General features: G+C 42.8%; 2 protein-coding genes, 1 long non-coding RNA gene and 1 other non-coding gene across 5 annotated transcripts; 1 reads left to right on the forward strand and 3 right to left on the reverse strand.

Annotated features, from left to right (window-relative positions):
• Positions 1-17: 17 nt before the first annotated feature.
• On the reverse strand, positions 18-10,393 carry LOC131131491 (rhombotin-1-like). The gene is made up of 5 exons (XM_058076239.1): positions 10,127-10,393; positions 8,346-8,559; positions 3,446-3,571; positions 3,083-3,179; positions 18-1,572 (listed from the first exon to the last, which is right to left on the reverse strand). The coding sequence occupies exons 1-4, from the start codon at positions 10,146-10,148 to the stop codon at positions 3,086-3,088; spliced, it is 456 nt and encodes a 151-aa protein (XP_057932222.1). The 5' UTR covers positions 10,149-10,393; the 3' UTR covers positions 18-1,572; positions 3,083-3,085.
• A 7,090-nt stretch (positions 10,394-17,483) lies between these two features.
• LOC131131493 (uncharacterized) lies at positions 17,484-22,622 on the forward strand. 2 transcript variants are annotated; one of them, XR_009130195.1, is made up of 3 exons: positions 17,484-17,805; positions 20,021-20,139; positions 20,587-22,622. It is a non-coding gene; the product is annotated as an uncharacterized LOC131131493 (long non-coding RNA). The 2 variants fall into 2 exon arrangements; XR_009130194.1 differs by lacking the exon at positions 17,484-17,805 and adding an exon at positions 17,856-18,017.
• Positions 17,793-24,237, reverse strand: rerglb (RERG/RAS-like b). Its single transcript, XM_058076238.1, has 5 exons — positions 23,780-24,237; positions 22,135-22,191; positions 21,938-22,011; positions 20,608-20,756; positions 17,793-19,648 (listed from the first exon to the last, which is right to left on the reverse strand). The coding sequence occupies exons 1-5, from the start codon at positions 23,829-23,831 to the stop codon at positions 19,360-19,362; spliced, it is 621 nt and encodes a 206-aa protein (XP_057932221.1). The 5' UTR covers positions 23,832-24,237; the 3' UTR covers positions 17,793-19,359.
• On the reverse strand, positions 19,800-19,871 carry trnaa-cgc (transfer RNA alanine (anticodon CGC)). Its single transcript has one exon. It is a non-coding gene; the product is annotated as a tRNA-Ala (tRNA).
• Positions 24,238-27,720: the final 3,483 nt, after the last annotated feature.

Raw genomic sequence — 27,720 nt, forward strand, 5'->3', positions numbered from 1 at the left:
TTATTAATATTCTCGATTTATGAAGGCGTTGATCCAAATAGAATTATTCTTCCCAGTGTCAGTCCAACCTTTAAATTCCTATTATCGCAACTCAAATGAATAGTTTTAGCTAGTTTTAGCTTCTGTTTATTTATGTCATAATTTTCTCCACAAATGGGGAAGTTTACATATTTTGTTGTGTCACATAAAACACCGAGATGATTTAATCCTCAAACTCCAAAGTTTGTACATACCGGTGGTCCTGTATACAGGACAGTACATCCGACTGTGATGTAAGTCGAGTTTTAGTGTAAACTGGAACTAATACATTGATCCTAATCAAGTCACACACACTGTACAAAGAACACACGGAAGGCATATAAAAGTAACAGTAATGAAAAGATTAAACACAAGAATTAAATGAAACCATAATAAAAAAAAAATGACTTTTATGCCCGTGGTTGTCTTGCAGGCCTTTCTACCATCTTAAACTGTTGTCTTTTGTTTACAAACCAAAATTAAGTCTTATCCTCTTTAGTGTCACAGGAGCATGCTGGAGCCTATCCCAGCTGTCTTGGGGCGAGAGGCGGGGTACACCCTGGACTGGTCGCCAGCCAATCACAGGGTACATATAGACAAACAACCATTCACACTCACATTCATACCTATGGACAATTTGGAGTCACCAATTAACCTAGCATGTTTTTGGCATGTGGGAGGAAACCGTGGAGAACATGCAAACTACACACAGAGATTGACTGTGTGGCCAACATGCTAACCGCTGTTAGACATCATTATTACACCTTTTGGTTGTCATATAATGACTTTTTGACACATACACACACATACAGTGTCACCATCAGAGTTGCGCAACACTTACATACGACTGATGTAAAAATATTCAGAGACACAAAACAGATATAGTCTTCAAACTTAACTCTCACTTCTACACACATGTTCACTCTCTAGAGGGGCGTGACAGCTGCTCTGTGTACTTTAATTCTCATTAGTCCTCCTTGGTGATAGAGTCCAGCACTGTAACCAAATATATTACTCTTATTTTTTAATACATTGTACATTATTACATAATACATTTTTTTTTCATTGAATTGTGTCATCATTGACCTCTTCTCCGATGGCAATGCGGTCCCAAGCTAAGGAGAAGAAATAGCACAAACACCACAAAACGTAGTAACACGGAACGTGGTAAACTGAGGACCGCCTGTACAAAGTTTCAATCTTTATAAAATAAAGCCAACGACAGTTTCTTTCACGTTATCGCATTTCTTTGGTGGCAATGAAGAAGAAAGAGTAGATTGTCCTCGACTTCACTTTGTTTTCTCGCCCCCTTCCCTGACAGATGGGTAGAGCTGAACAAGAAACATAGTTAGAGAAGATTTTTTTAAAAGATTTATCAGTCCCAAGATCCATCCATGAATTGCCTGGATATTTCCCGGAATTTCCTGGTGTTTCGAAGTCCATTGGTTTACAAATAGCAGCTTTCAGCTCCACAAAGAAAGGCCAAGAAGAAGCTGCGGCAAACTCCCAAAGAGACAAAGTCCAAGTGTTTATTCTTTCGGTCTGCTTCTTCACCTGCATGGAGAATACAGGAAAAAAGGTAAATATGGTCAATATTGAAATGTTGATGTACGTTTTCCCTACTTCATAGCGCAAACAACATTTGAGTCTGGTTGAAAAGACCAGCGTCTGAATACCTTCATACTCTCCAGATCAGGGGTCTCAAACTCAATTTACCAGGGAGCCACCGGAGCTAGGTTCTGTGTGAAGCCGGGCCGCATCAGTTTTAAAAAAAAAACAACCCAAAACGCATTTATTCAAAACTGGGGAAAAAAATCAATAAAAAAACTATCTTCAATGCTTTTGCTTCTGCTATACCCTACACTTTTTCAGTACTTTGGTTCCGGTTTTCCACACCAAAATATCTGATAAAACATTCCACTGTTCTCAAATATCTTAATTTTTATTTTTCTATACACAAAATAAGATAAAAAAAACAAATTAAGAATAAAGACAATAAATCAATCAATCAGTAATAAATAAGTAAAATAATAATAAAACAGCAAATAAGAAAAACGTAAGAAACCACATACAGTTGGTAGAGAAATTATTTTTTTCAGATTCAAATGTAAAGTATTAACAGTTATTTAACTTTTAACATGAACATTAATGAAACTTAATAATTTTACCCAATTAGCAAGTTAGCATCGTACTCAGTTCCATCTGGGAGCAGCGTTGTAACTTTAACAACATGTTTGATGAGATGCTTTATCTTGACGTGTATTTTCCGTTTTTATTCCAAATCATTTCCTGCATTTATTTGTACCCAGCGTCATAAGCCTTTAGCTTCATTGCTAATCCAAAGCAAAACAGGGCGGGGTAACAGGCTAGGGCAGGGGTCAGCAACCCGCGGCTCCAGAGCCGCATGTGGCTCTCCAGCCTCTTTGTTGCGGCTCCCTTTGCAATGCTTGAATATTTTTTAGCACCCGTGTGGTGAAAATGCACGTCTTTGTTATGAGTTTACAAAAATCCAACTTTGTGTGAGACCATGAATGCATCCTGACTGAGTTCTGACTGGTGACTGAATGAGCAGACAGGATGCTATCCAGTTCTCTCTGACAGGTTAACATAAAGGGAAATGAGTAATACTTTGAGTTATTTGAGTTATTAATTATTATTAATGAGTTATTTGACGATTCTAAAAAATAAATTAGAGCTCATTTAAAAACAAAAGTTTATCTCCAGTACTAGCAAGAGTACTCCAACTCGTCTTTTTTTTCCCTCCAATGTTGTTTTAAACATACAACGTTTTGCGGCTCCAGGCTATTTTTCTTTAGTGGGCAAGTGGGTGAAATGGCTCTTTTCATAGTAAAGGTTGCCGACCCCTGGGCTAGGGTAACAGTATGGGCGGGGCAAAATCATGTTAATTGTGTCCGGTGTGCACACAGCTTTAAACTGTCATTTCAACATTAAACTTTGGTATCAAGGTGAGGGCTTCAAACTAGCGTCTCGCGGGCCGCAAGTTTGAGACCCCTGCTCCAGATGGACAGATAGACAGATGTCTGCTTTGGCTTGTGATTGTTACCTCTCAGTGTGTGCTGCCGTTAAGATGGCCACCTTCGTAGTCCAGCTGGCACAGGATCATGTTGTTCTTCAGGAAGAAGCGGTCTCCCACACAAAATCTGCAATACAGACGAAACCATCACAATATGGAATGTGGAGTCTCAGAGGCGCCTCTGACATATCTCCAGCCACTATGCTAACAGCAGAATAAATCATAAACGATCAGAGACTGATTAACGACCCCGGTAATGAACAGGCTTTTAACCACTTGAGGCTCGTCAAACCCGGGATGTAAATCTCATCGCATTCCGATGACGGCAAACAGATCTCACAGATCTGACTCCCATGACAGTGATGTCTGGACTAATTGCTGCGCTAATCTTACCTCTGGCGACACAGCTGACAGGCGAAGCAGTCTAAGTGGTAGACGTTGTCTCGCGCCCTCATTACCATCTCAAAGGCGGGAATCAGCTTCCTGCAGGCTGCGCAGTTCCCTGTCACTCCAAAGAGCCTGCAGAGGAACACAACAACACTCACTTCATATGGTTGCGTTAGCAACTACAAGGGAATGCTTCACTTTTGGACAGGGGTGGAACGGTACATAGTCGTCCCCTTTTGCTTTATTAAAGTCTCTTGTTTGGGAACACCTCCCAATGAAATATATACACAGATTAAGAAAAGCATTGTCCAGATATGAGGAACCGGGCTACGGGGTGCAACTATTCATTCTACACTTCGGACAATGAGACAATCATTCACACTCTTCATACTGTTGTCTGTACCCTTGTACTGTACTTGTACTGTGAACCATATACAGTACACTCAATTCAATGCCAAATCACAACAGAAGTCATCTCAAGCCACTTTACACATAATGGAGGTCATAAATGAAAAGACAAAGCAACTGAATCCCATATGAGCAAGCACTTGGCAATGGAGGTGAGGAAAAACTCCCTCTGGGAAAGAAACCATGAACAGGACCCAGGCTCTGTGGGGCCGCTGGGTCAGTCTCCATCGGTTGGGTTAGGATAGAACCAAACAGAGTAGAGGGATAGATGGTAGATCAAGTGGGAAAACAAGAGTCTTTATCTTAGCCCAAAGAACAGGGAGGTGTATCAGGAGCGAGGGGGTCAGTCTAAAAACAGAGACTTTTGCATTTATTTGGAATAGAGAGCGGGTGCTTATTGCATTCTAAAAGCCCTCTGACCTTTCAACAGTGTCCCAAAGGCTCTGAGAACAAAGCCATGGTTGTTGTAAAGTGGACATGGTAGTCCCCACTTCAGTGACAAAGCATGAAGAAGAATTTCCCCTCGGCCGACCAAGTGCGGGTAAAAACTTCATCTTAATTATTTAAAGTAGCAAAAAGGATTTAGGCAAATAACTGGCATAAAGCACACATACACCAAAATAGGAAGAACTAAATACTGCAATCAACAATTACTACCAGGTGCGCCAATCAACAATTACTACCAGGTGCGTGTAAGAGCAGCAGAAAACAGTTTCACATAAGAATTGCGAATAGTGGGCAACATTGTTTTTAAACGTGCAGTTCCACTTTAATCAGGAAGGGAGGCAAGGAGGATAGTCCTCCTACATGAAGATAAGCCTCCACCGCTGTTCATTCCTTCTACTAAAAACCTTGTCCAGCTTTGGTCTCCTAATGGACGACGTCATCAAGCGAGCGGCCAACAAAAGCCAGTCCTAATGACCAACATGCTCTCATATAACGAGCAAGCACCTGGTGGGTTCTTTCCTCCTTTCCTTAACGAGCTCAATGCTAATTCTCCGCTAATGGTCCAATTAAAAGAAATCACATGCTTCTAATCCCGCGCTTCAAAGGCCAGCGCTGACGAGGAAAACAGGAGGCCATGGAGCCAATTGAACTGTCAGAAGGGCTTTGGGTCTGCTAATGAGAGACTTAGCCGCCAGCAAATCCATCTGGATCGTACATGAGACTAACACATGAGCCGGGCTATCAGGAGTTCTGCAGCTGACCCGGACCGCCGCAGTGCTACTTACTTATGAGGACATAAAATCAACACATGCTGTGTTTGGAAACACAGCCTCCAGGTTTTTCTTTCCAAGTTTCAAAGTCTTTGGTTTTAAGAGTGCGTCACGTTCCCTGGCAGGGACCCGTTCTCTTTAGCTTGGTAGGCCACAGAGACTACTTTTACTGCAAATAGAAACGTGTAGACCACCAACATCACTGCTAATTTAAGCTAGCTTACTGTAGTCCAAAACCTATTCAACCTGTACTGGGTTCTTTTCAAGCTGTTTGTAATAGCTTGGATTGTTTTTGTTCCTTAATAATTGACATAAACTTGAAGCTACGCTAGGCTAACTGTTAGCTACCTTGCTACTACATGTTTAGCAAGCTATTTACCAGGAAACAAACCAACAGGCTAATTATTGCTAGTCATATTCAATAGGTTGTTTAGGTTGCTGGATTTGCATTGTGAGTTGCTAGTAGCCATAGCTCCTCCTAGCCGATCTTGAGGCGTTCCCGGGCTAGTTTAGAGACATAGTTTCCAACATGTCCTAGGTCTTCCCTGAAGCCTCCTACCAGTCAGATGCAGGTGCAGGAAGCGTCCTGACCAGATGCCCGAGCCACCTCATCTGGATCCTTTCAATGCGGAGGAGCAGCGGTGTTACTCTGAGTTTCTCCCAGATGACAGCGCTCCTTACCCTGTCTCTAAGGGAAAGTCCAGCCACCCTACGGAGAAAACCTATTTCGGCCACTACCAAAAGCTTATAATCATAGGTGAGTGAAGGAACTGTGTGTGGGTTTTCTCCTGGTACTCCCACATTCCAAAAACATGTATGTAAGGTTAATTGGCGACTCAAAATTAATGGTTGTTTGTCTATATGTGCCCTGTGATTGGCTGGCGACCAGTCCAGGGTGTACCCTGCCTCTCGCCCGAAGACAGCTGGGATAGGCTCCAGCACCCCCACGACACTAGTGAGGATAAGCGGCATAGAAAATGGATGGATGCTTGTCATCACATATTTGTTCTTTTGTCATCGCTGCATTTTGTGGTGACGTCACGTCCAGCTGCTGCAGCTGTACGAAAGTACCTTGGTAGACCTTGGTAGACCTCCCTCCCTGATGCCATAGGAGTCATAGGAACATAGAGAAGCTTTGTCTTTCGGCTCAGCTCCCTCTTCACCACAACGGACCAATGCAGCGTCCGCATCACTGCAGATGCATGTCGATCTCACGTTGCATCCTTCGCTCACTCAGGAACAAACCCAGAGGTACTTAAACTCCTCCACTTGGGGCAGGACCTCATCATCATCATTGAAAGAGTGACATTTACTAACCTAGCTCTCAATTTCGCAACAAAGACTCAACAAGATGCTTGTTTGCTGTTAGCATTTTTAACCCGAGGACCGCAGCACAAGTCTTGTGCTGGAAGACACAGCCATCCCAATGAGAGCAGACATTGTAAGTGTTGTCGCTGTTTCTATACTGCTGTTGTTGACGGAAGTAGCCTAATCTCCTGGGATAGTGTGCCTTGGAAAGATGTTTCGGTAAGGTTTTAAATAATCAAAATACAGCAAGGTACAATAAGTATTACATTTTATCATCAATGTACTTGTTAATGCATGATCACAGTATGTATATCAAATGATACAATGTTGTTAAAATGTTTTTTGGAGGGCTTTGTAGTCAAAATAGGTAACTCCCAATGATGTGCATTGTTAGATAGCTCACACTAACTTGTTTTCTTTCGTTAGAATGCACAGAAAAGGGAACGAATTAAAGCATGAAACAGTGATCATTTGCGAAATCATTTTTTGAAAAACAGCAGTAGAGCGATGTGAGGGATGTTCAAACTGTGACGTAGGGAGGGACCAAGAGGAGTAAGGGAAGCCGTCTATGTCTCAGTTGAGAAACCAACTCTGAACAGAAGGGTAGGTCTACAACACCACCCCTATGCACTCATGCACTCCCCTACATACAATACTGTCCTTTCATTCCTTCCTAAGAGATTCAATATATTAGTCAATAACAAATAAACACAACAGGTGAATCCATGACCATTGTTACAGCTGAGCAGAATACAAACAAGGGTGATTCTACCCACTCTCAACTGTCAACCCAACTGTCATTGGCTGGTCGTTGTTGACTGTCATTTTGCACCACAAGAGAGTGACACCACGGAAAATAAATACTCTGGACCATGCCCCCAGACAACGCCTGCCCTATCTAGTATTTGAGCATGAACCAATAAAGTCTGAAACCTGAACAGTCCGGTTGAGATCAATTTAGTACCCGGATACAATAATACAATGACCTGGATGAATGACAAAATTTACAGGCATAAATAAAGTCATTTGTTGAATGCCACTACCTGTGCAGGAGGAAAGGGTGTTGCAGCTATATGAATCCAGCAGAGGCCGCTGTCTCACAAGTCAATTTGATCAACATTTTTCAGCATGAAGACGCTTTGGCAGGTTAATACGGTATGCCTGCAATTGTTTCTGAAAGTGTAAAACTGTATTTAAAATGCATTTAATAATAGTGGGTGGCACGGTGGACAAGTGGTTAGCGTGCCGACCGCACAGCTAGGAGACAAGGGTTCAATTCCACCCTCGGCCATCTCTGTGTGGAGTTTGCATGTTCTCCCCGTGCATGCGTGGGTTTTCTCCGGGTACTCCGGTTTCCTCCCACATTCCAAAAGCATGCTAGGTTAATTGGCAACTCCAAATTGTGAATGAATGTGAGTGTGAATGGTTGTTTGTCTATATGTGCCCTGTGATTGGTTGGCGACCAGTCCAGGGTGTACCCCGCTTCTCAGCTGGGATAGGCTCCAGCACCCCCGCGACCCTCGTGAGGAAAAAGCAGTAGAAAATGAATGAATGAATGAATAAAAACAGTGAAAGGCATATTATGAGGTTTAGAGAATCAAAAATTTGAACTTTTAATGCTTTGTGTAGGTGCGTCTATTATTTGCAATTTACACCATTCGCAGGGGTCAGAAAATGGCTTGAAAATGAGCTAGATTACCTTACATATTGCCATTTAGTCACATGGCTGTCACATGACAACTACCCCAAAATGTTTCCTATATGTTACTTGAGAACTTCAAGAGATCAAGTGAAGCACAAAATTGTATTGGACACCTTTTAGGACATTTAGAGATTTTCTCACGGATCCAATTGTGGAAGACATTGGCTCTGAGTTGATTGTTGCATTAAAACGATAAAACCAGCAGAAAGTGCCCCATATCCACAGGCATGCGCACTAATGAAGTCTATGTCTCTTTGTGACCCACTTGTACCTGAGGTAGTCTCGGCGGCAGAGGATAAGGTTGGCGCGGGTGTAGAGGCTGGAGCCCACCCGGCCCAGGCGGCAGTCGCAGCAGGCACACTTGAGACAGTCCTCATGCCAGAAGCGGTCCAAGGCCTGCAGCATGAAGCGGTCCCTGATCCTTCCGTTGCAACCTGCGCAGCCTTGCACCTTCTCTCTGGACTGGAGGGACACCAGGGACACACCTGGGAAGGACCAGGACAGTTTGAGTCCAAACAGAGGTGAGGTCACATATTTACTGATGCGCACTGTACCATGGTGATGGACCATTTGTTGGAAACATGCCTTATAGGTGTGCCTTATTGGTGTAGCGGTGTACGCTCACACCCTAGAGTCTCGATTGACACCAAAATGACAGCTCAGGCTTTTACCCCAATGCCCCTGTGGTTTGAGCCTCAGGCGTGCACAAGGGTGGACCAGACGGGTGATGAGAGTGAGGTTTAGGGAGGTGAGTGTAACGCATGCCAGCTGGTGCAGCTGTGCAAAAGTACGTTGGTAAACCTCACTCCCTGATGCCTCAGGGATGCCTGACTGGACATCGAGTTTAGAGCTCTGGCTTTTAGTTCGACTCCTAGCGCTCTCGACTCTCATTTGATCGACAGTGGTTTGATCCCCAATGCTATGCAAGGGGCGGACCAGGCGGACCAGACGGGTTACACTGGCGTAAAAGACCAATTTCCTGTTCTATGGTTATCATTGGGGTTCACAGTGTTGGGGTGGTTAGCATGTAGGCCACACAGTCAGGAGATCGGGGAGACATGGGTTCGATTCTCCACTTGAGCATCTCTGTGTGGAGTTTGCATGTTCTCCCTGTGTGGGGGTTATCTCCTGGTACTCCCACATTCCAAAAACATGCATGTTAGGTTAATTGAATGGTTGTTTGTCTATATGTGCCCTGTGATTGGCTGGCGACCAGTCCAGGGTGTACCCCGCCTCTCCCCCAAAGTCAGCTCCAGCACCCCCACGACCCCCACGACACTAGTGAGGATAAGCAGCATAGAAAATGGATGGATGGCTGTCATCACATATTTGTTCTTTTGTCATCACTGCATTTTGTGGTGACGTCACATCCAGCTGCTGCAGCTGTATGAAAGTACCTTGGTAGACCTTGGTAGACCTCCTTCCCTGATGCCATAGGAGTCTCGCTGAACATCATACTGATGGCTCAGGCTTTTAGCTCGATGCCTAGCACTCTCGACTCTCACATGGTAGGTTTGGACCAAAGTTACATTTGCTTCAATTTACTGTTCTATGGTTATCATCACACATTTTCTTTTTTGGCATTACTGTTTACCTCCTGTGGTGTTGTCACAACGCACAAAAAAAGGCTTTAATCTTTGGAGGTTCAACTATCACACGTTTCCAGCGCGGGTCTTTTCATGGTTAAATGGCTTTCACAATAAAACTTCTAACATTTAATGTGCTCATTGAATCTATTTTATGTATTTGTGACTTTCTTTTTAAGTATGACAGTATCCATCCATCCATTAAAAAAAAATGAGTGCCAAGAATTGCACGACTGGTGTGGTGTGTTGCAATGTGGCATTTTCTATCAGCAGAGATTTACTGATGAATTTCTGTCACCTTAGGTTGGTCTAAGTTCAGTTACAGGCAGAAAAAAGAGACACACATACAAGCAGCTCTTCATGATTAACTTTCATGCAACAACTTTGAACACATCAGTGCAATTCTTTTTCATTTAATAACTATTCCTAATTTGGATTGCCATGAAAAGATAACTTGTCTACTCACTCTCCTCCTTGTCCAGCACCATCCTTCTCTCAAACTAGACAAGACGTTCTTGTCTCTGCTGTTTGGAAGCAATGACTCACAATCCCCAAAAAACTAGAGCCAAAGAGAGTCTCCTGGTTTGAAGAAAAAGACGTGTCCACTTGGTTATCACCTCCGTTTGTTTGCAGGAGAGACCCCTTAACTGCCTCCAGGCCAGCCCCCCTTCAAATGTTGTCTTATCTGAGTTGATGTCAGAGCGCAAGCATTTGTGCATGTGTGGAGGCTGTTTTGTGCTCAGCACTGCTGCATCCTTCTTCCACCCCCTCTAACTCTATCTCCCTCTCCCTCTCCCCCTCTCTCTCTCTCTCTCTCTCTTTTTTTCCGCTGTGCTAATTATATGAAGTCATTATGCTCAGCTCTGATAGTAAGCCCCCCCCCCCTTCCCAATCAATTATTCAATATGCAGTCACACACGCGGCCTGAGGTGTTTTACAATGAGCTTATTCAACTCCAAGGACACCAATTATCTCCAGGGCGCCTTGCAGTCAACACCACCGCCTTTCACTCAGCCTTTCAGATGCTCTATGTACACATCCATATCTAAGTGCATATACGCACCTACACTGGGCAAAAGAAGTATTCGATCCCTCCGCTGATTTTGAAAGTTCAGAGATATGAGCAGTACCAAACTTTGATACTTTGATTACAGTAACAGAGAGTGTAAAAATCCATTTAAAAACATGAAATAGAGTAAATAAATTTCTATTTGATTGAGGGAAAGGATTCCGACCTGAACAGACCGGTTATGTGTCCATGAAGTACACAAATGAGTCCTGTCCCTTTAAGAAAGTGCCCCTAATCTCAACTCAGAATCTCTCTGACTGTTCTGAACTCCCATTTTCATGCCAATGTTGTAGTTGTCTCACCATATTTGGGACTGAATCAACAGCGGCTCTGCTATTTGCAGCCAAGTAGTGCATGCATTCCATCTTGCCCCATCTTTATTCAAGATTAGGAGGAAAGTGCCTTGCACAGTCACTTGTTACTAGGCAGAGTTCATTGAGCAGTGCCCCAAAGCACAATAAAGACCTAACACAAGAGATGGACAGTTTGGAAAGAAATAGTGATACCTCCGTTTTCATCATTAATTTGTTCCAAATGTTGTTCCAATTTGTTCTGACAAATGTATGAAAACTGAAGCAATTTCTCCCAGGGGGACAGTAGCTATTGCTGATTGACATTAAGGCATGCTAAACTTGGTAATTGGTCAAATATGCATTATTAAACTTACATTTGTAGGCTTAAAACGCCACTAAAGGTGAGCTAGAATGTGTTTAATTTCATGAGTATGTTTTTAATTAATTTGAGTTTGCTCTCTGACGTTATCTCTTCCCTCAGCATCACAGATGCTATGGTAACTCTTGATTGAAGCCTCAGCATGAGCTCATTGGAAACTGTCAGAGTAGATGTGAAATCTCTTAGTAAATTATTTGTCATTTCACAAGTCACAACTATACAACAATTTTCTCATCATGTGTCAAAAGCCAGTCTGAATAAATGAGTTTTTAATTGAGATTTAAAAACTGACAGCTCTGTAATAGACCTAAAAGGGGGTGCAAGGGAGTTCCAAAGCTCACAGCTATTGAGTTGTGTGCTGAGATGTGCGCAAGGCTCTGGAGTAGTGACGGACAGTTAGAAGCTCAGCCAGGTATGCTAGAGCGAGGTCATTGATGGCCTTGAACACAAATAAATTCTAAACAGTACCGGGAGTCAATGGAGAGAAGAGAGGACTGGAGTGGTATGGCTGGACCATTAGTAAGGAGGCGAGCGGACGCATTTTGAATCAACTGGAGCCTGCCGAGACGGGACTGATTTACACCAATGTAGAGGGCATTGCAATAATCAAGCCTCAAGCTGGTGAAAGCAAGGTTCTTAAAGACTGGAGCAAAAAAAAAAAGGGGAAGTGTTAAAATCGGGTTGAACAATGTTCTTCGTTTTTCCTTCATTTAAGTTAAGGAAATTCTGAGACAACCATTGTTTGATGCTGTGCAAGCAGATATGGACTTGATCTAAAGCCTTCTTGTTAGCGGTAGGTAGAGCTGGACATCATTTGCATCAAAATGAAAATTGTGTCTGGAGATGACTGATCCTAATAGTAGCATGTACATATAGTGAAACTTAAGTAGATCCAAGAATGGAACCTTGGGGCACGCCAGAGGAAAGCGGTTTTGGAGTGAAATGAATCGATCATTCATGAAAAACTCCAACAAGCACCAACACAACAGATGTTTTGGCATTGAGGGCTGTGTCATTGTGTACTTTCAAAAATGTGGATTCTGTGCTGTGGCAGGTCCTAAAGCCCGAAATGAAATTTATTAGCAATATTATGGGTTGACAGATATGGCTGGAGTTGTGAGAGGACAAGTATCTTCATGACCTTGGACAGGAAGGGCAGTTGTGAAATTGGACAGAAGTTGGACAGAATTGATGGATCTAGGTTTAGCTTTTTTAGAAGTGGTCTAGCTACAACTTGCTTAATGGCAGTGGGGAAAATACCCAACCTGAAGCAGCTCTTCATGAAAAAACAAGGCTGGAACCAATGGTATCTCTAACTCCTATCATCCTAACGTCTAGAGGTCAGTTGCTGGGGTTCAACTGTTGAACTTTTTTTTAAGAAGAGAAGTGGACATTGGTTCTCAAAAGTGTGTTTTACAAGGCAGCCGGGCAGACCAGGAACTAAGATCTTTGGAATGGATTGTCTGATTTTGGGACCCTGTCCATAAAAACAGTTGAAATGTATTACACATGTGTTCAGATTCATCATTAAAAACAACAGTGACTGAATTAATGACAGAATGAATTGTGCTATATAACACTCATGGGACAATTCCTTCACAGTTTTAGTAAGCCCAGTGATTTTAATAATAAATGATGAATGGATGGAACTTATTGTCGATGCGAACATCCGGTATATCCTGGCCAGATTGAATTTGATAGTGTCTTTATCCAGTCCAATTCACTGGATACTTTCATTGGCCCCATGGCAGGTTATTTTCACACTCAATAAAAATTCCACGGACAGTGAGTGAGAAATGCATAGGGTGCTTTATTCTGGCAGTCAGTGTCTTGTAATGGGGCACACAGTAGACGAGTGGTGAGCGTGTTGGCCACACAGTCAGGAGATCGGGAAGACCTGGGTTTGATTCTACGCTTGGGCATCTCTGTGTGGAGTTTGCATGTTCTCCCCGTGCATGGGTTTTCTCCAGTTTCCTGAATGGTTGTTTGTCTACATGTGCCCCGCGAGTGGAGTCTAGGGTGTACCCCGCCTCTTGCCCAAAGTCACTTGGCATAGGCTCCAGCATACCTCGCCAAACCAGTTAAGATAAGCAGCATGGAAAATGTTTCAGTATTAGTAATTAGTATGCAATACTGTACGTAAACAGGGACAGTGTTCGAAAGTCAAACGTTTGACAGAAAACAAATTCGAAAACTGGGACATCTGAAAACTGTATATACTTTATCATGTATATTCAAAGAACTTAGGCACTTCATTTTCTTCTTCCGCTGAGGTCATTGTAAGTCGTTAATACTGAGCACATTATTTGAGATGATTGCTACATTACAAAGATTCTCATACGAACACAAGTGTCTCTCAGCGGTGCTCATTAGATGCTGCGTCGTAAACAACATGGCCCTCGGATGAGGTCACACTAATTAAGCAGCACCATCGACCCTCCATTGTCTCATTATCCCGCCTCTCATTTGATCGCATGTGAGCCGTCTGCAGACTAATGAATCAGCTGATGAGGTGCAAGCTCTCCTTCTTCATTCTCGGCCCACACGGGAGCTAATTAGCTCAATTATTAACGTGCCTAATTAAATAGTTGCTCCCAGTAATCAGGCTCGCGCTGACAAATGGATGGAGGCTGCATGGACAGCGCTTGTCGTTATTTTGACATGCATCAGCGCCAATGCGGCGGCCCCCGACTTAACATAGCGGCCCGTTCGCAGACAGGGGGGCGCCATTAGGCTAATTGCGCTAAGAGCCGTCTGCGGCCGACATTAAAGGTGAGCTGAGGTTAGAGCGCTAATTAGCAGGCAGTGGAAATAGAAAAGCTTTTTGGACATCTGCTCATGCCCTTGTGTCCTCTGTGTGGACAAAGGGCACAGACAAATATAGACCATCTTTAGTGAACACACTGCTTGGCACTGAAACATCACTGTGTGTGTGTGTGTGTGTGTGTGTAGACAGCTGTATTTGTCAATGACACAAGCACACAATCAATCAATGTCATCTTCATGCGCTCTTTTTCCATCCTGGATTTTCAAGGCCACTTTCATACATTTTGTACATTCATTGTAGGTCAATACAGAACTACTACTCAACATCTTACCTTTGTGTTGAAGGCAACCAAAGTAATAATATCTAATAATATATATGTCATTAATATTTAATTACTGTATTCTTAATTCTTAAAGGCATAGTTCGGATATTTTGACATGACACCCCCATCAGCAGTGTAGTGCATCAACATTGCCTTTTCCCCCACTTCGTCCTGTAAGTCGAGTTCTGGTTGTTTTTTTTGTGTTGGTGGGGTCACATAAGTAAGGTATACTGCCTCTCAAAACAATATGCGTTCAAAAGAGCAATACATTTGCATACATTGTGGCCAAGATAGCGAGTATCGAAGGTGGCGCGTGTCCAGTAGAGGTGTGGACTTGAGTCACACGAGTTGGACTTGAGTCTAACTTGACTGTCTATGTCTTTGGACTCGACTTGACAATATCATCAGAACTTGTCTTGGACTTGGACATACGACTCGAGATTTGACTGAGACTTTAATCTCATGACTTGAAAATACTTACGAATTTCAGTGAACGTGTCAAATGAGTCTCCATTCAAAATATTAAACTCATGTGATCATTATTATGTAATTTAGAGCCAGACAACACATTTTCCCATGGAATCTGCCTTATTCACATCCAATCAGGTTTAAAGGGGACCTATTATGATAATATTTTGGCCTGTTGTATTGTGACTCCTATAGAGCAGCTCCACACAATAACCAGCACACAAAGATTTATCGTTCCTCCAGAATCTGCACCTATTCCAGCTGTATTTGTATGGATTTTGTGGTTCCTGCAAAAACGGTCTGTTTTAATGTATTCCACCCATGGCCCACATGCAGGCACGCCCACTCCGTTGTGGTTGGTCACACGCGACGCTAGCTGTGAACAGTATAGGAGTTGATAATCAATGTTGATATATACATTTTAAATGACGGCTTTTAATATACAGCCTTATGTGTTGGATCCTGAATGTGTTGGAGCCCCTCTATGATGTCACAAAGGAACGGTTTTACCACGCCTTTTGAAACCGAGTGCTTTGAGCCATCCCAAACTTCTTTGCTCACTTCCAAAATGCGCAACCCTCATTATCTGAAACTTTGCCATCGTTAAACACGAGAATACAACATTCTACCTTCATTTATAGGTCAGAAAAGTGGAAAAAGCATAAAGGTCCCCTTTAACAACAAACAACCAATGTGTGTATTACATTCTTGTGCACTGAATCCTACATCCTGACTTTTTCTGTGACTTGTCACACTGGCCTTATTTTATTAAAAAGATAAAACAATTCAAAATGCATTCATTGAGTTTGTCAAATGTAATCCATAGTTACTGTACATTGTTAAAATTGCATTTTATGTGGAAAACAGTGCTTATGACTTCAGACTTGACTTGGACTTGCACGTCTTCTTTATTTGAGACTCGACTCGAGACTTGAGTCTTGCACAACACTGATTCTGGTGTCCTGCACCGCACACTCCATTAGGAGCATTCATTCATTCATTTTCTACCGCTTATCCTCACAAGGGTGGCGGGGGTGCTGGAGCCTATCCCAGCTGTCTTTGGGTGAGAGGCTGGGTACACCCTGGACTGGTCGTTAGCCAATCACAGGACACATATAGACAAACAACCATTCACACTCACATTCATACCTATGGACAATTTGGAGTCACCAATTAACCTAGCATGTTTTTGGAATGTGGGAGGAAACCGGAGTACCCGGAGAAAACCCACGCATGCACGGGGAGAACATGCAAACTCCACACAGAGATGGCCGAGGGTGGAATTGAACCCTGGTCTTCTAGCTGTGAGGTCTGCGCTCTAACCACACCCATTGTGAGCAATGAGTGCAAAATCCAATGCATCTCCTCAGTGTGGACTCAGTTGTGCAGTAAAAAGACAAAGTGTAAGTATGTAAATGCACCAACAGAGGCACATCTGGTTTATCTTCATTACGGTAGCGGGGGTATGCTGGAGCCTATCCCACCCGGTACACCCTAGATTGGTCGCTGAATGGTTGGTCTCCGAATTTAAATTGTTTAATATAAAAAAGCCACTGAGCTGGAATCACAGCATAACATAAGCATTTAGATTGCATGTTATGCCAGAGATTTTGTCTCATTAAATGGAGTCAGTTTTGTACTATTCTAGCACATTCTGAGGAGATGTTAAATTATTCTGTTTTTTAAAGGACATGGAGGAGCTGATGTAGAGAGATCCATTTCTATGGAGATTCACGCCTTTTGGAAGTCATCCAATATGCTGTCAGATTTTGAGATTGCAGCAATGGAGGATGTGCTCACCAGCTGTGAGATTAAGGGGAACTGATCGATGGCCCTCCTGATTGGCTGGCGCCGCGTCCCGCCACCATCCAATCCCCCTCGGTCGGCCTGCTTGTCCTCAGTGGAGCCAAAACCAATTCTTCCTCCGCACGGGGGCCAAATAAGAGCACTGACCTGAAGCTTCAAGGCCACGCTTGAAGGCTCTGTCTCCATTTTGTCTTGGGGGGATAACCCCCCGCCCCCCGAAGGGAGGAAACATGGAGGGAATCAAATTAGAAACACCATCACACTTTTTTACAGGCATTACAGAGAAACAAGGCGGAAAAGGGTGAAGGGGTTTTTAATTTAATGTCTTTTTGATGACATCTTATTTGTGCAGCAGCTTGTCCCAGAAATAACATGTCAATCAAACAACGTGGGTGGAACTCTGATGTGTTTTTCTTTATTTCCTGTAGGTGGAATTTTTTCTGACTGCTTCCATTGAGGTTTCTTTTTACTTTATTGTCTGTGCAGTATGATATTTATCCATCCATCTCCGATGCCGCTTATCCTCAATAGGGTCGCGGGAGTATGTTGGAGCCTATCCCAGCTGACTTTGGGCGAGAGGCGGGACTGGTCACATGTACACAAACAATGATTCACTCTCACATTCATACCCATGGACAATTTGGAGTCGGTGTTGTGATGGTGATGTTCTGGATTCTGATGTTCATGAATGCACCTTGCTGTTAATGTTATGGGTGGATAGGGAGGATATGTGCGGTGTGAGAGAGTGAGGGCGACGGGGAGACTGGTTTTTAGTTGGAATTGTGCACCCTGTTGGCGTTAAGGCTTTAAAAGCTTGTCAGACCGCTACAATATGTGACTCTAAAATGAAGTTTTTTTTCTTTAATACATCGAAAATACATAAAGGTTTACAACACAGTTTCAAACAAGGACACACACAGTAAAACAGGTCGCTAACCGTTTTACCCTTTGAGGCCACCGTACTTCCCTGTCCATAGCACCCTATTTTAATTTAAGTGCTAAAGTTTTCCACACAGACGGCTGAGGTGGCAAATGTTTCAGGTAATACTTACAACTTGAAAACACTTTTTATTTAGAGGGGAGAAAAAACCTTGTAGCCTAGCATGACAGACTGCGCGTGACCAGTTCAAACTGATCTCAGAACAGCTAATGTGATGTCATGTGTAATGTGATGGTTTAGATGTCAGAAAGCGTCCTTGGACACAAATGAACTATAAGAAGAACAAACTATTTTACTGTGGGATCTTTCTAAAGTAAGTCTTCACAATCGGCATATGGTTAACAAAAAGTGTCGACACGAATAATACACTTAATTTGTGTGATCGTAGCGACATCAACTGTTCAAGTGCGGTAGTACACGTTCACTAAATGAGCTACAAAGTAGCACATTTATTGACTAATGGATTTTAGAGTAGTCATTGCGTTATTGATTGATTGAGTGTCGTCAGAATGTTTAAATCACTTTATAATCTCTGTCATCGTGGCTTCCATCTATTGGCCACACCCAATGTATCAGTTTGTGTGTAATCACATTGTGGTTTACATTTAAAAGATGACAAAATTGGCACTTTCACTTTCAAGCTAACCCTTTCAGCTGTACTTACTTTTTCCTGTTGTTTACAATAGTCTGTAAAAACACAAGCTGTGGGCCAAAACACTACATATATACCGTAAAAATCACATTACAAATATAATTCCACCCAGATGACACAGCTAATTTGTATAGAATGACATTTTATTGACATGAATTACTACCTACCAGGCTTTGTGCTCATGATGCAGCTCAACAAAACCTGAGTTTCCCAAACAAAGTTGACGATAAAACAATGGTGGCTTTACTTGGTCAAGACTCCAAGGTTTTTTTTGACGTCATATTATTCTCCTTCCGCACAAAAAGAAAGCAAATCCAGACAGAGTATGTCACTCAAGACGAGCCAGTAATTATTATGGAACATCATGAGGAATTGAACACTGTCACCGCCAATACAGCGAGGGATAAAGAATTATGCTGAGCGTGCATGCGCGATTTAACACTGATTATTATACTAAGTATACCCCACTCGTCTTTCCATTTATCAACACTCATCATTGCACAACTTTGACGTATTAACACTTATTAATTTAAAAAAAAAATCCTTTCTCTTATATTAAAAGGGACCTAAGTTTCAGAAAATTAAATTTGCATTTGAAAGAAGTTTGGGATGGCTCAGAACACTGTTTGTAAGAGTTTTTTCTAACACCGACTCCCTGTGACATCACAGTGAGCTGGGCTTCCTTATATGAGTGTTCCTGAATAGAAGCTGTACACCTGCTAAATTAAAACAGACCATTTTGGAAAGCCAAGGAAATACAGCTGGAATAGGTGCAGATTCTGGAAGATCTGGAAAGCTTTCTGTGCGGGTTATCGTGTGTATACACACAACTAGTCAGTACTTCACCTTAATGCTCAAAGGTGGTGTTGTGTCCTGTGTTTTTTGTCAGTAAAATATGGGGAGCAAAAATATAATCAGTTCAATTAAGGCTTTCCTTGGCATTATTCATCTCCTGGCTCACGCTCCCTTTTAAATAAATGCCTAAACTTGAGTTTGTGATCCATCACACGGACTTCCTCCTCTTGCCAAACACGTTGTTGATGAGCTTAGCCATGGACTTGGACCCACTGTAGCGGCGGCGGTCGGCGCGGTACTTCAGGTGTTCCATCACCTGGCGGATGAGCTGTGTGAACAGGCCGGCGATATCCTGGTAGCTCTCAGCCGCCGACACCTCCTGGAAGTGGCAGCCATTATCCTGGGCCAGGCGGCGGCCCTCGTCCTCGCACACCTGCCGGACGTGACACAGGTCCTGCTTGTTGCCCAGCAGGCACACGGGAACACACAGCAGCTCGCTGAAAAAGACACAAATCTTGGCATTGGTGTGCGGGTGGAAATATTCAACAACATAGTGGGAAGGTTTATTGTTATCTACTGTACATGTTTCTATGAACATATCATGCATTTCTAATTATATACAGCTATAAGCTGGTTTTCTTAAAGAAATGGAGATGCCAGGGATTGAACCTGGGACCTCATACATGCGAAGCATGCGCTCTACCACTGAGCTACATCCCCCTTCTTTTAAGGAATTTGCCAGGCTTGCCAGGCTTTTTGTGCATACACTAGCTGGTGGTGATATTCTTATATGTGTTGATGTTTTGATGTTTGAAGCGATTTGCATTCAGTCCATTTAATGTTGGACCTTTTATTTTTTTCCTTTACAGTGTGCTGAGCTTCACCAGAGCTTCATGCATGTCCTGCACATCATGAATCAGTTGTCCAGGAATCCGAGCATTCCACCCAGCTATCACGGCATGAGGATCCATGCGCAGCTTCAAAGAAAGTAGGATGTTACTTCCTCATTTATGCCACGTAAAGATCCCCATGGCTTATCTACACACAATTTATAGCCGCAAGCATGCAGACTTGGGTTTGTTATTGTACAAAACCATAATATGGAGGTGAAGAGAAGTACAGGAACAGTCGAAGGTTTGGTCATGCTTTTTCATGCTATTGAATGAGGTGTGCACACTTTTTATTTCCCCGACCATCATGATAGGGGTTTAGAGTCTTTCAACTGCCTTATTGTTGCTTGTGAAATGTAACTGTGGAGGAGCGATTGCATTACAGTCAGCTATGCGGTGCAAGCGCATGTAAGACACACACATAAGCACCAAATGTAACTGTACAGGCGTGATCACATGCATTACAGTAGGCTGTGCTGCATACATGTGCTTGGGGCTCCACCTAGCCTAAAGAAAGACGTAACAATACTTTCAAATATTCCCAGTGGGGCTGTGGAGCATCTGACCCTTTGCAGTGGTTCACGCGGGCCTCGCCAATCTGCCGCAGGATGTTCTTGGCATTGATGAAGGACGTGCGGTCGCTGATGTTGTAGACCACCACGAAACCATCTGCCCACTCCAATGGCTCCTTCAGGATGCAACTGGCCTCCGAGTTCTGACAGGGAGAGCAAACGCAGTGTTTGACTATTCTGACACGACTACACAATTGTTGCTTTATGTCATTCCGATGCCAGCCAGGAAGTAACACACCCAGGAAGAACACACCCACCCACAGTGTACTTTCTTCCTGAACACATCCATTACTGTCATTACGCACTTACAGTAATGACAATCACAATATTTACCCTCTTCTTCTTTTTTACTTCTTCATCTTTTTGTCTTTGTTCTCCTTCTTCTCCTTTCCTTCTTCTCCTCTTTCACCTTCTTTCACTCTTTCTTCATACCCTACTTTTTTTCCTTTCTTCTTCCCTTCCTTTCCCTCTTTCTTCCACTTATTGTTTTTATTCTGTGTTCTTTATCTCCTCCTTCTCCATTGTTTTATTTTTCTCTTCTCACCCCTCTTTCCTAATCTATCTCCATCTTCTTCTCCTTTGTTTTCGTCTTCTCTTTCTTCTTTTTGTGCCTTCTTCTCTTCTTTTTCTACTTCTTCGTTTTCCACATCTCTCTTCCTTGTTCTCCTTTTCCTTCTTCTTCTCCTTCTTGTAACTCTCTTCTTCTCATTATTTGTCTTGTCTCCTTTTGAATGGTGAATAGCAAACACTCAGTATGGCATTATCGCCAACATTTGGATCATCTGGCGTATGCCCCCACCATTGTACAATTATTACAGCTGAATTTGTTGACTTTTTTCTGACTTGCGTGTATCCCCTGATGCAAATGAAGCATAAATTACGCCGTCGTTTTTTTGTTTGGTAGTCATGCTTCTTCTGTGTCTTCAAAGAGGCTGCTCCTTGCCTCGGGACACTCACGTGAATAGTTTCAGATTCCGGACTTGATGCGGCTGGAGCATATGTGTCTGTGTGGAATGATGCGGTCCATCCCATGTCCACAGCCAGCAGGATCTGCACTGAGGTTGGAAGCACTTTGGAACATTTAGCTTTCCTCATTGGAAAACTTCCTGGGTCTCGTCCACTTGGCAGGTTTTTGCCCACGTTGGTGGACTTTTCACTAAATTAGCCCTTCTTGAGGCTTGGCGTCCAACTGCAGGACAATCACTAGGGTGTAACCGTGCAATATTCTATTTCATGATTACAATGCATCAAGCTGTTGCTGCTGTGTCTTTGCTGCATGTGAGGATGTACAAAGACAATGACACGTTTCTTGGATGTGTTGTACCTGTGAACAGGGGTCAAACACCTCCAGATTTAGCTGTCTGCCATCAATGGACAGCCGCTTTCGATACAGTGAACCTGTAGCAGCAAAAACAAAATATACAACCCATATTGTAATATGTATCATAATTGGAAAGTTAACTGTTCCACTGTAGGTCTTTGAGCCCATAAAAAGGCATGTAAACAATGCAAGAAACTCACTGGTGTTGGAGGCATATTCTCCGATGAAGCGTCTGGTCAGGAAGCGAACGAGGACAGCTGGACAAAATGGAAAATGACAAAATGAAGAATGGCATCATTGCAGGTGCAGGCAGTGTGACCAGGCAGGTTTTGGTGTTTTGGTGTTGGGTGTGGGGGGGTGCTTCTGTGGGGAATGAATGTGCAGACGGTGCCAAAAGTCGTTGCAAGTCTGCGGGTGAAACTGAAGCCTCACATGAAAGGCAGCAGGACCTTCCTGGAAGTGTTCCCGAATGTTTTTTGGCAAGCCGATGGATTTTATTTCCAGTTTACTTTTGGGCCAACTGCAGACAATCAGTTTTTATTAGCCACTCAAGTGCTGAAGTCTGCTCGTGACACAGGTCTTGCATGGTCCTCTGTGGGGGCTTAGATGGAGACACATATGGACACTTCTTTAGATACACGATTCTAATGAGAGCCAAAAACATGCTAGGTTAATTGGCGACTCCAAATTGTCCATAGGTATGAATGTGAGTGTGAATGGTTGTTTGTCTATATGTGCCCTGTGATTGGCTGGCGACCAGTCCAGGATTTAACCCACCTGAAGTCAGCTGGGGTAGGCTCCAGCTTACTCCTGTGACCCTTGAGAGGATAAGCAGCATAGTAAATGGATGGATGGATGTTTTTCATGTGGGAGGAATCCATATAAAGGATTTCCAATGTAAATTAGCATGGAGCTAGCAAATTTGTTTAAATGCATTTTGCTTTTGTTGAATGTAAATGCTCCCAGGCTGTACTTTGGACACCACTGACTTACATATTTGGTTATATATTTGGTTATTATAACCAGAAACGTCCCAAACTGGATTGTTTATCTAACTTTAATGATTCGTACAGTGGGACCTCAGTTTTTGTTATTTATTACAGTGGCGCCTCGGTTAGCATCCAGTCCTGTTTTGGTTAACGTTGAAAAGATTTGCCTCAGTTTGTCTGCAACCTCTGCATTCTGCATTCAACTGTTCTTAATGTGTTTTTTAATCACAAAACATCCTTCCTTGTTAGCTATCTATTGGCTAGTTAAAAAATGGCAACGGCCAAATCTCCAGTTTGACTCTCAAAAATGTTAACACAAATTGCATTTTTATAGTTTTGCAATGATATTTTTACATGCATAAAACCATTGTAAATGCATGTAAATAACGACTGAAAGGGATAAATGAACATTTAAGGTTACTTTTACCTGCATTGATGCGACTGTTCCCAAAGACACGATGTGGCAGTCACATCAAGAATCACGTCTTCTGTGAAGGTAAAAGCAACCTTAAATGTTCATATATCCCTTTCACGCAGCACTTATATGGATTTTAAATTGTGTTCCGCATGTAACACTATAGTTGTAAAACTCTAAAACCTTTTTTTTAGATTAATATTTTTGACTTTCTGGAACTTGTGCAAAACTGTGCAAACAAGGCTTTGCCTCTATGTTGGTAATTTGTTCTGCATTCTGCACTAAATTGAGTTCTTTTAGATCTGCAATGTAAATTCAGCCTGAGAGAATGTCTGGTGGTATACATTGTGGATGTGCATTTGTATTTTATCATGCACCCTAATAGTAGTAATAATCATCATGATTAAATATGTGTAGCTTAGTGAATAAGAAATATCTAACCTGACTTTCCAGCTCCTGGACTTCCCAGCAGAGCCAACTTAATGTCGTTCATGGTCTTGTTTCCTCGATTTTCCTGTCCCTTTTCTTCTTCTTCTCTTTCTTCAGAGTGCTGTTCTTCCACGTTTTAAAGAAGCAGAAGGATCAAAAACAAGCCCTCCTCGCCCTACTCTCTTTCTGACTCTCTAAGCCCAGTGCTGTTTTCTCTGTGGAGCAGCCCTTCCTTCTCTCTCTTCTCTCTCTCTCTCTCCCACTCATGTATCTCCTCCTCCTGTCTCTACCCAGGTCTTTCATGTCTTTGCTCAACGACATTAAATGTAAACATGTGATGTCAGTCATTTGTGAAATGCAGCAACAGCAAGTAAAAATGTTCACTTAATTGCCTGTTTCCGTAGTGCTGGATGGGCCAGTAAGCATCTAATTGTGGGATCTGATTGGAGAACCTGAGGATGGCATCAATTTCAGCTCTTGTTTGTGCAGTGCTCATTTCAATTGGCATTAAAGCTCATTTTAAAGCCATTTAAGAAATCTAACGTACGCCACCTCCCTCCTCCTCTGCAATCCTTCTTGCCTAGCATGATGTGTACCCCAAAAATCTTGGTCAGCTGTTTTACATTATTTCCTGTGTGTATATGACTTCCTCAGAGTGGACTTGTCATCTTTGTGATTGCCTTCTCCTCTGATTTTGGCTCAGCATTTGCACTAAAAGTGACAGACTCCCCTTCTCTCTTTAATTACCTTTGTTCACTAGCAATGACAGGAGCTAGCAAGCTAAATAGTTGTGGCTGCTCACATGAGTTGAGCTACAAGAGCAGGAGCATCCACAGTGCTGCCCAGGGGGCATTTGTGGCTCTTGGTTAGTTATTTATTGGTAGAAATAAAATCAAGCATTAAAAAGCCGCAAAAACATAAAAACATTGGAGCAAAAAGGCACAATGTATCGAGAAAAACTTGAACTGTTGATACCAAAAACTACAAAGTGCTCCACTGGGAGGACACCATCATAATCCAAGGCCAGATGTGAGATCATTTCTCTAGCGTGACCTAGGTCTTTTCCCCCAGGGCCTTCTCAAGGCTAGGCATGCCCGAAACACCTCATCAGGGAGGTGTCCTTGAGGCATCTGGACTAGATGCCCAAGCCACCTCAACTGGCTCATCTGGATGTGAAGGAGAAGCGGCTCTACTCTGAGCCCCGCCCGGATGACTGAGCTCCTCACCCTATCTCTTAAGGGGAGTCCAGCTACCTTACGGAGGAAACTCATTTCAGTCGCTTGTATCCACAAGCTTGTTTTTTCATCGCGACCCAAAGCTCATGAACACAAATGAGGGTGGAAACACAGATCCACTGTTAAATTCAGAGTTTGCCTTCCGACTCCGCTCTCTCTTCAACATGACAGTCCAGTACAGTGACCGCATTACTGCAGACGCTGTGCTCCTACGCTCCTACCTCCTACCACCAAATTATAAAGTTTTTCAGAATGACAAATCTTGTAGCCGGACGGTGAGCATGTAGGTCGAGACATGGGTTCAAATCTCAGCTTGGGCATCTCTGTGTGGAGTTTGCATGTTCTCCCCGTGCATGCGTGGGATTTCTGCGAGTACTCCGGTTTCCTCCCACATTCCAAAAACATGCTAGGTTAATTGGCAACTCCAAATTGTCCATAGGTATGAATGTGAGTGTGAATGGTTGTTTGTCTATATGTGCCCTGTGATTGGCTGGTGACCAGTCCAGGGTGTACCCCGTCTTTCACCCGAAGACAGCTGGGATAGGCTGTCTTTGGGATAAGCGATGAGGATGAGGATAAGCAGTATAGAAGATGAATGGATGGGATGGAAATCTCATCACCTTTTAATTTTGCAAGATCTTGTGATGGAGAAATATCTCATTTTTTCCAAGAAGAAATACAGGTCCTGAATTGATACATAAACAACGTAACTTATATATACTAACATCACACATTTCGGACATGAAAAACTCTTTTCTGTTGTATAGCTCCCATCATTTTAAGCACGGAGAGATCTGAAAGAGAAAACTTTGGATCAGAAGTTTGTTTATTCTTATGATCTCATGATTGTAAAAATCAAATCTAAGTTTCTCATCATTCTGAACCAAATTAGATTTTTTTATGGCAGCAGTGGGCCTTCTAAATAAGTTAAAATCAAGAAATCTTTATTCCTCCAGGTTACGTATATACCGGTACTTTAGTTCCTGCTGGGAACAGCTTCATAAGCCAGTCCAGAATTAATAAAACTCTCATCCAAGGAAAGTTGTTTTATTGAAATAGTATTTTCGTGAAGAAAAGGCAGTGACACTATGGGGAAAAAATGTATATGTCCATGTTTGGGGCGCTTTATCAGCAAGAGAGTCGCTAAAAGTCATAGCGTGAAGAAGGCTGTAGATGTCAACACTGATGGCAGCACCACATCCAGCATATGCATCCCTCACGGCAATCTTGTACGTTTCATTGGCACCAAATGTCAGCCAATAAAACTCAGATTCTTGTAAGCAAAAACACATTTTTCATCCGGCCGGACCCCTTGCATACTCATTCCTGGCACTTTGGACTCATTTCCAAATCGTTTTATTGGTACTGAAAAGAAAGTTTTCAATAAAACAACACAATGACGAACTGACTGCCTTTTCCAAAAGCAGTCAAAACCAAATGATGGCTAGCTGTTCAAATGGTTTTGTGGTTTTGTACTTACAGTGGCAGTGAGGCCCAGGCAATTCCCGGTAAACGCTAAGAGCGTGTTCTAGATTATTCCAAGCATCAGGAACCCCTTCAGTCAATTACAAAGTCAAGCAAATGTTTGCAAGTTCCCCTTTTTTGGACTTTCTTTCCTATGTGTTGACTTTATAGTATTGGTACCATTGAACGTTTGGTTGGCGTGAATCAAAAGATGATATGAAATGTTTACGCAATGATGTTCTCTTGCTTCTCTGCTGTTTACATATCAAATGGCTCGCTCCAGACGGGCTAATTAGTCCCAGTCAGGACATCAGGACATCATTTGATTGAATATAAAATGACATATTTTATATTGTGTCTGACTGTAATAGCATTAGGTTGCACGTCGGACAAGTGGTTAGAACACAGGCCACACAGCGAGTTCGATCCCACCCTCAGCCATCTATGTGTGGAGTTTGCATGTTCTCCCTGTGCATGCGATGCAGGGGTTTTCTCCGGGTACTCCGGTTTCCTCCCACATTCCAAAAACATGCTAGGTTAATTGGCGACTCCAAATTGTCCATAGGTATGAATGTGAGTGTGAATGGTTGTTTGTCTATATGTGCCCTGTGATTGGCTGGCGACCAGTCCAAAGTGTAGCCCGCCTCTCGCCCAAAGACAGCTGGGGTAGGCTCCAGCACCCCCGCACCCTTTGTGAGGAAAAGCAGTAAAAAATGAATGTAGCTGCACTTTTATATATTATATAATATTTAATATATACATACTTGCTATACCTGCTTCCTTGGCTCATGCTGTCCCCCACAGCAGAAAAAGGACATCGGTCTCAAAAGATTGTGGACGTTCCTGCTCCAGTCGGAATGCAGTGGTGCTACTTAAGAGGCGAGCACATGATCACACAGCCCCTTTCACATGGAACAGCATCATGTGCAACACACACACACTAAACGCACTAAACACACAGGCAGCGTGGTTACATAACGTCTATAGCCAGGGATCTGTCTGGAAGCTTTCTGTTTATTTTGCACAAAGGGTTAATCTGCCAAGTGAGACTTCAAGGCTAGAAGAATACCAAGTTGAAGTTTAAGGAGTAGCAAATGTACCTTTTGGAGTACAGTCTGATGTTGGTGTTGTTGGTTTACTATATTTGATTAGTGTGCTTTTCATTGTAAGTCCTTGCTTCCTTAAAAACAAACAGTAACTAATTACATGCCTTTGTAACATTGTCACCAGATGCCCTTTTAAAATCTGGAGGAG

The sequence above is a fragment of the Doryrhamphus excisus genome, chromosome 6 (assembly GCF_030265055.1).
Source record: "Doryrhamphus excisus isolate RoL2022-K1 chromosome 6, RoL_Dexc_1.0, whole genome shotgun sequence".
NCBI classification, from domain to species: Eukaryota; Metazoa; Chordata; class Actinopteri; order Syngnathiformes; family Syngnathidae; genus Doryrhamphus; species Doryrhamphus excisus.

Bases quoted from the DNA above. Each gene is read 5' to 3' on its own strand.
- rerglb (XM_058076238.1), bottom strand. From the start codon at position 23,831: ATGAACGACATTAAGTTGGCTCTGCTGGGAAGTCCAGGAGCTGGAAAG. The intron at 20,757-21,937 runs GTACAACACATC...TCTCCCTGTCAG, and splicing joins TGTTTGACCCCTGTTCACAG to AACTCGGAGGCCAGTTGCAT. The intron at 19,649-20,607 runs GTCAGATGCTCC...TGTCTTTTTCAG, and splicing joins CGCGTGAACCACTGCAAAGG to CGAGCTGCTGTGTGTTCCCG.
- LOC131131491 (XM_058076239.1), bottom strand. From the start codon at position 10,148: ATGGTGCTGGACAAGGAGGAGA. The intron at 8,560-10,126 runs GTGAGTAGACAA...GGTCCTTCCCAG, and splicing joins GGTGCTGGACAAGGAGGAGA to GTGTGTCCCTGGTGTCCCTC. The intron at 3,572-8,345 runs GTACAAGTGGGT...GTTCCTCTGCAG, and splicing joins TGCCGCCGAGACTACCTCAG to GCTCTTTGGAGTGACAGGGA.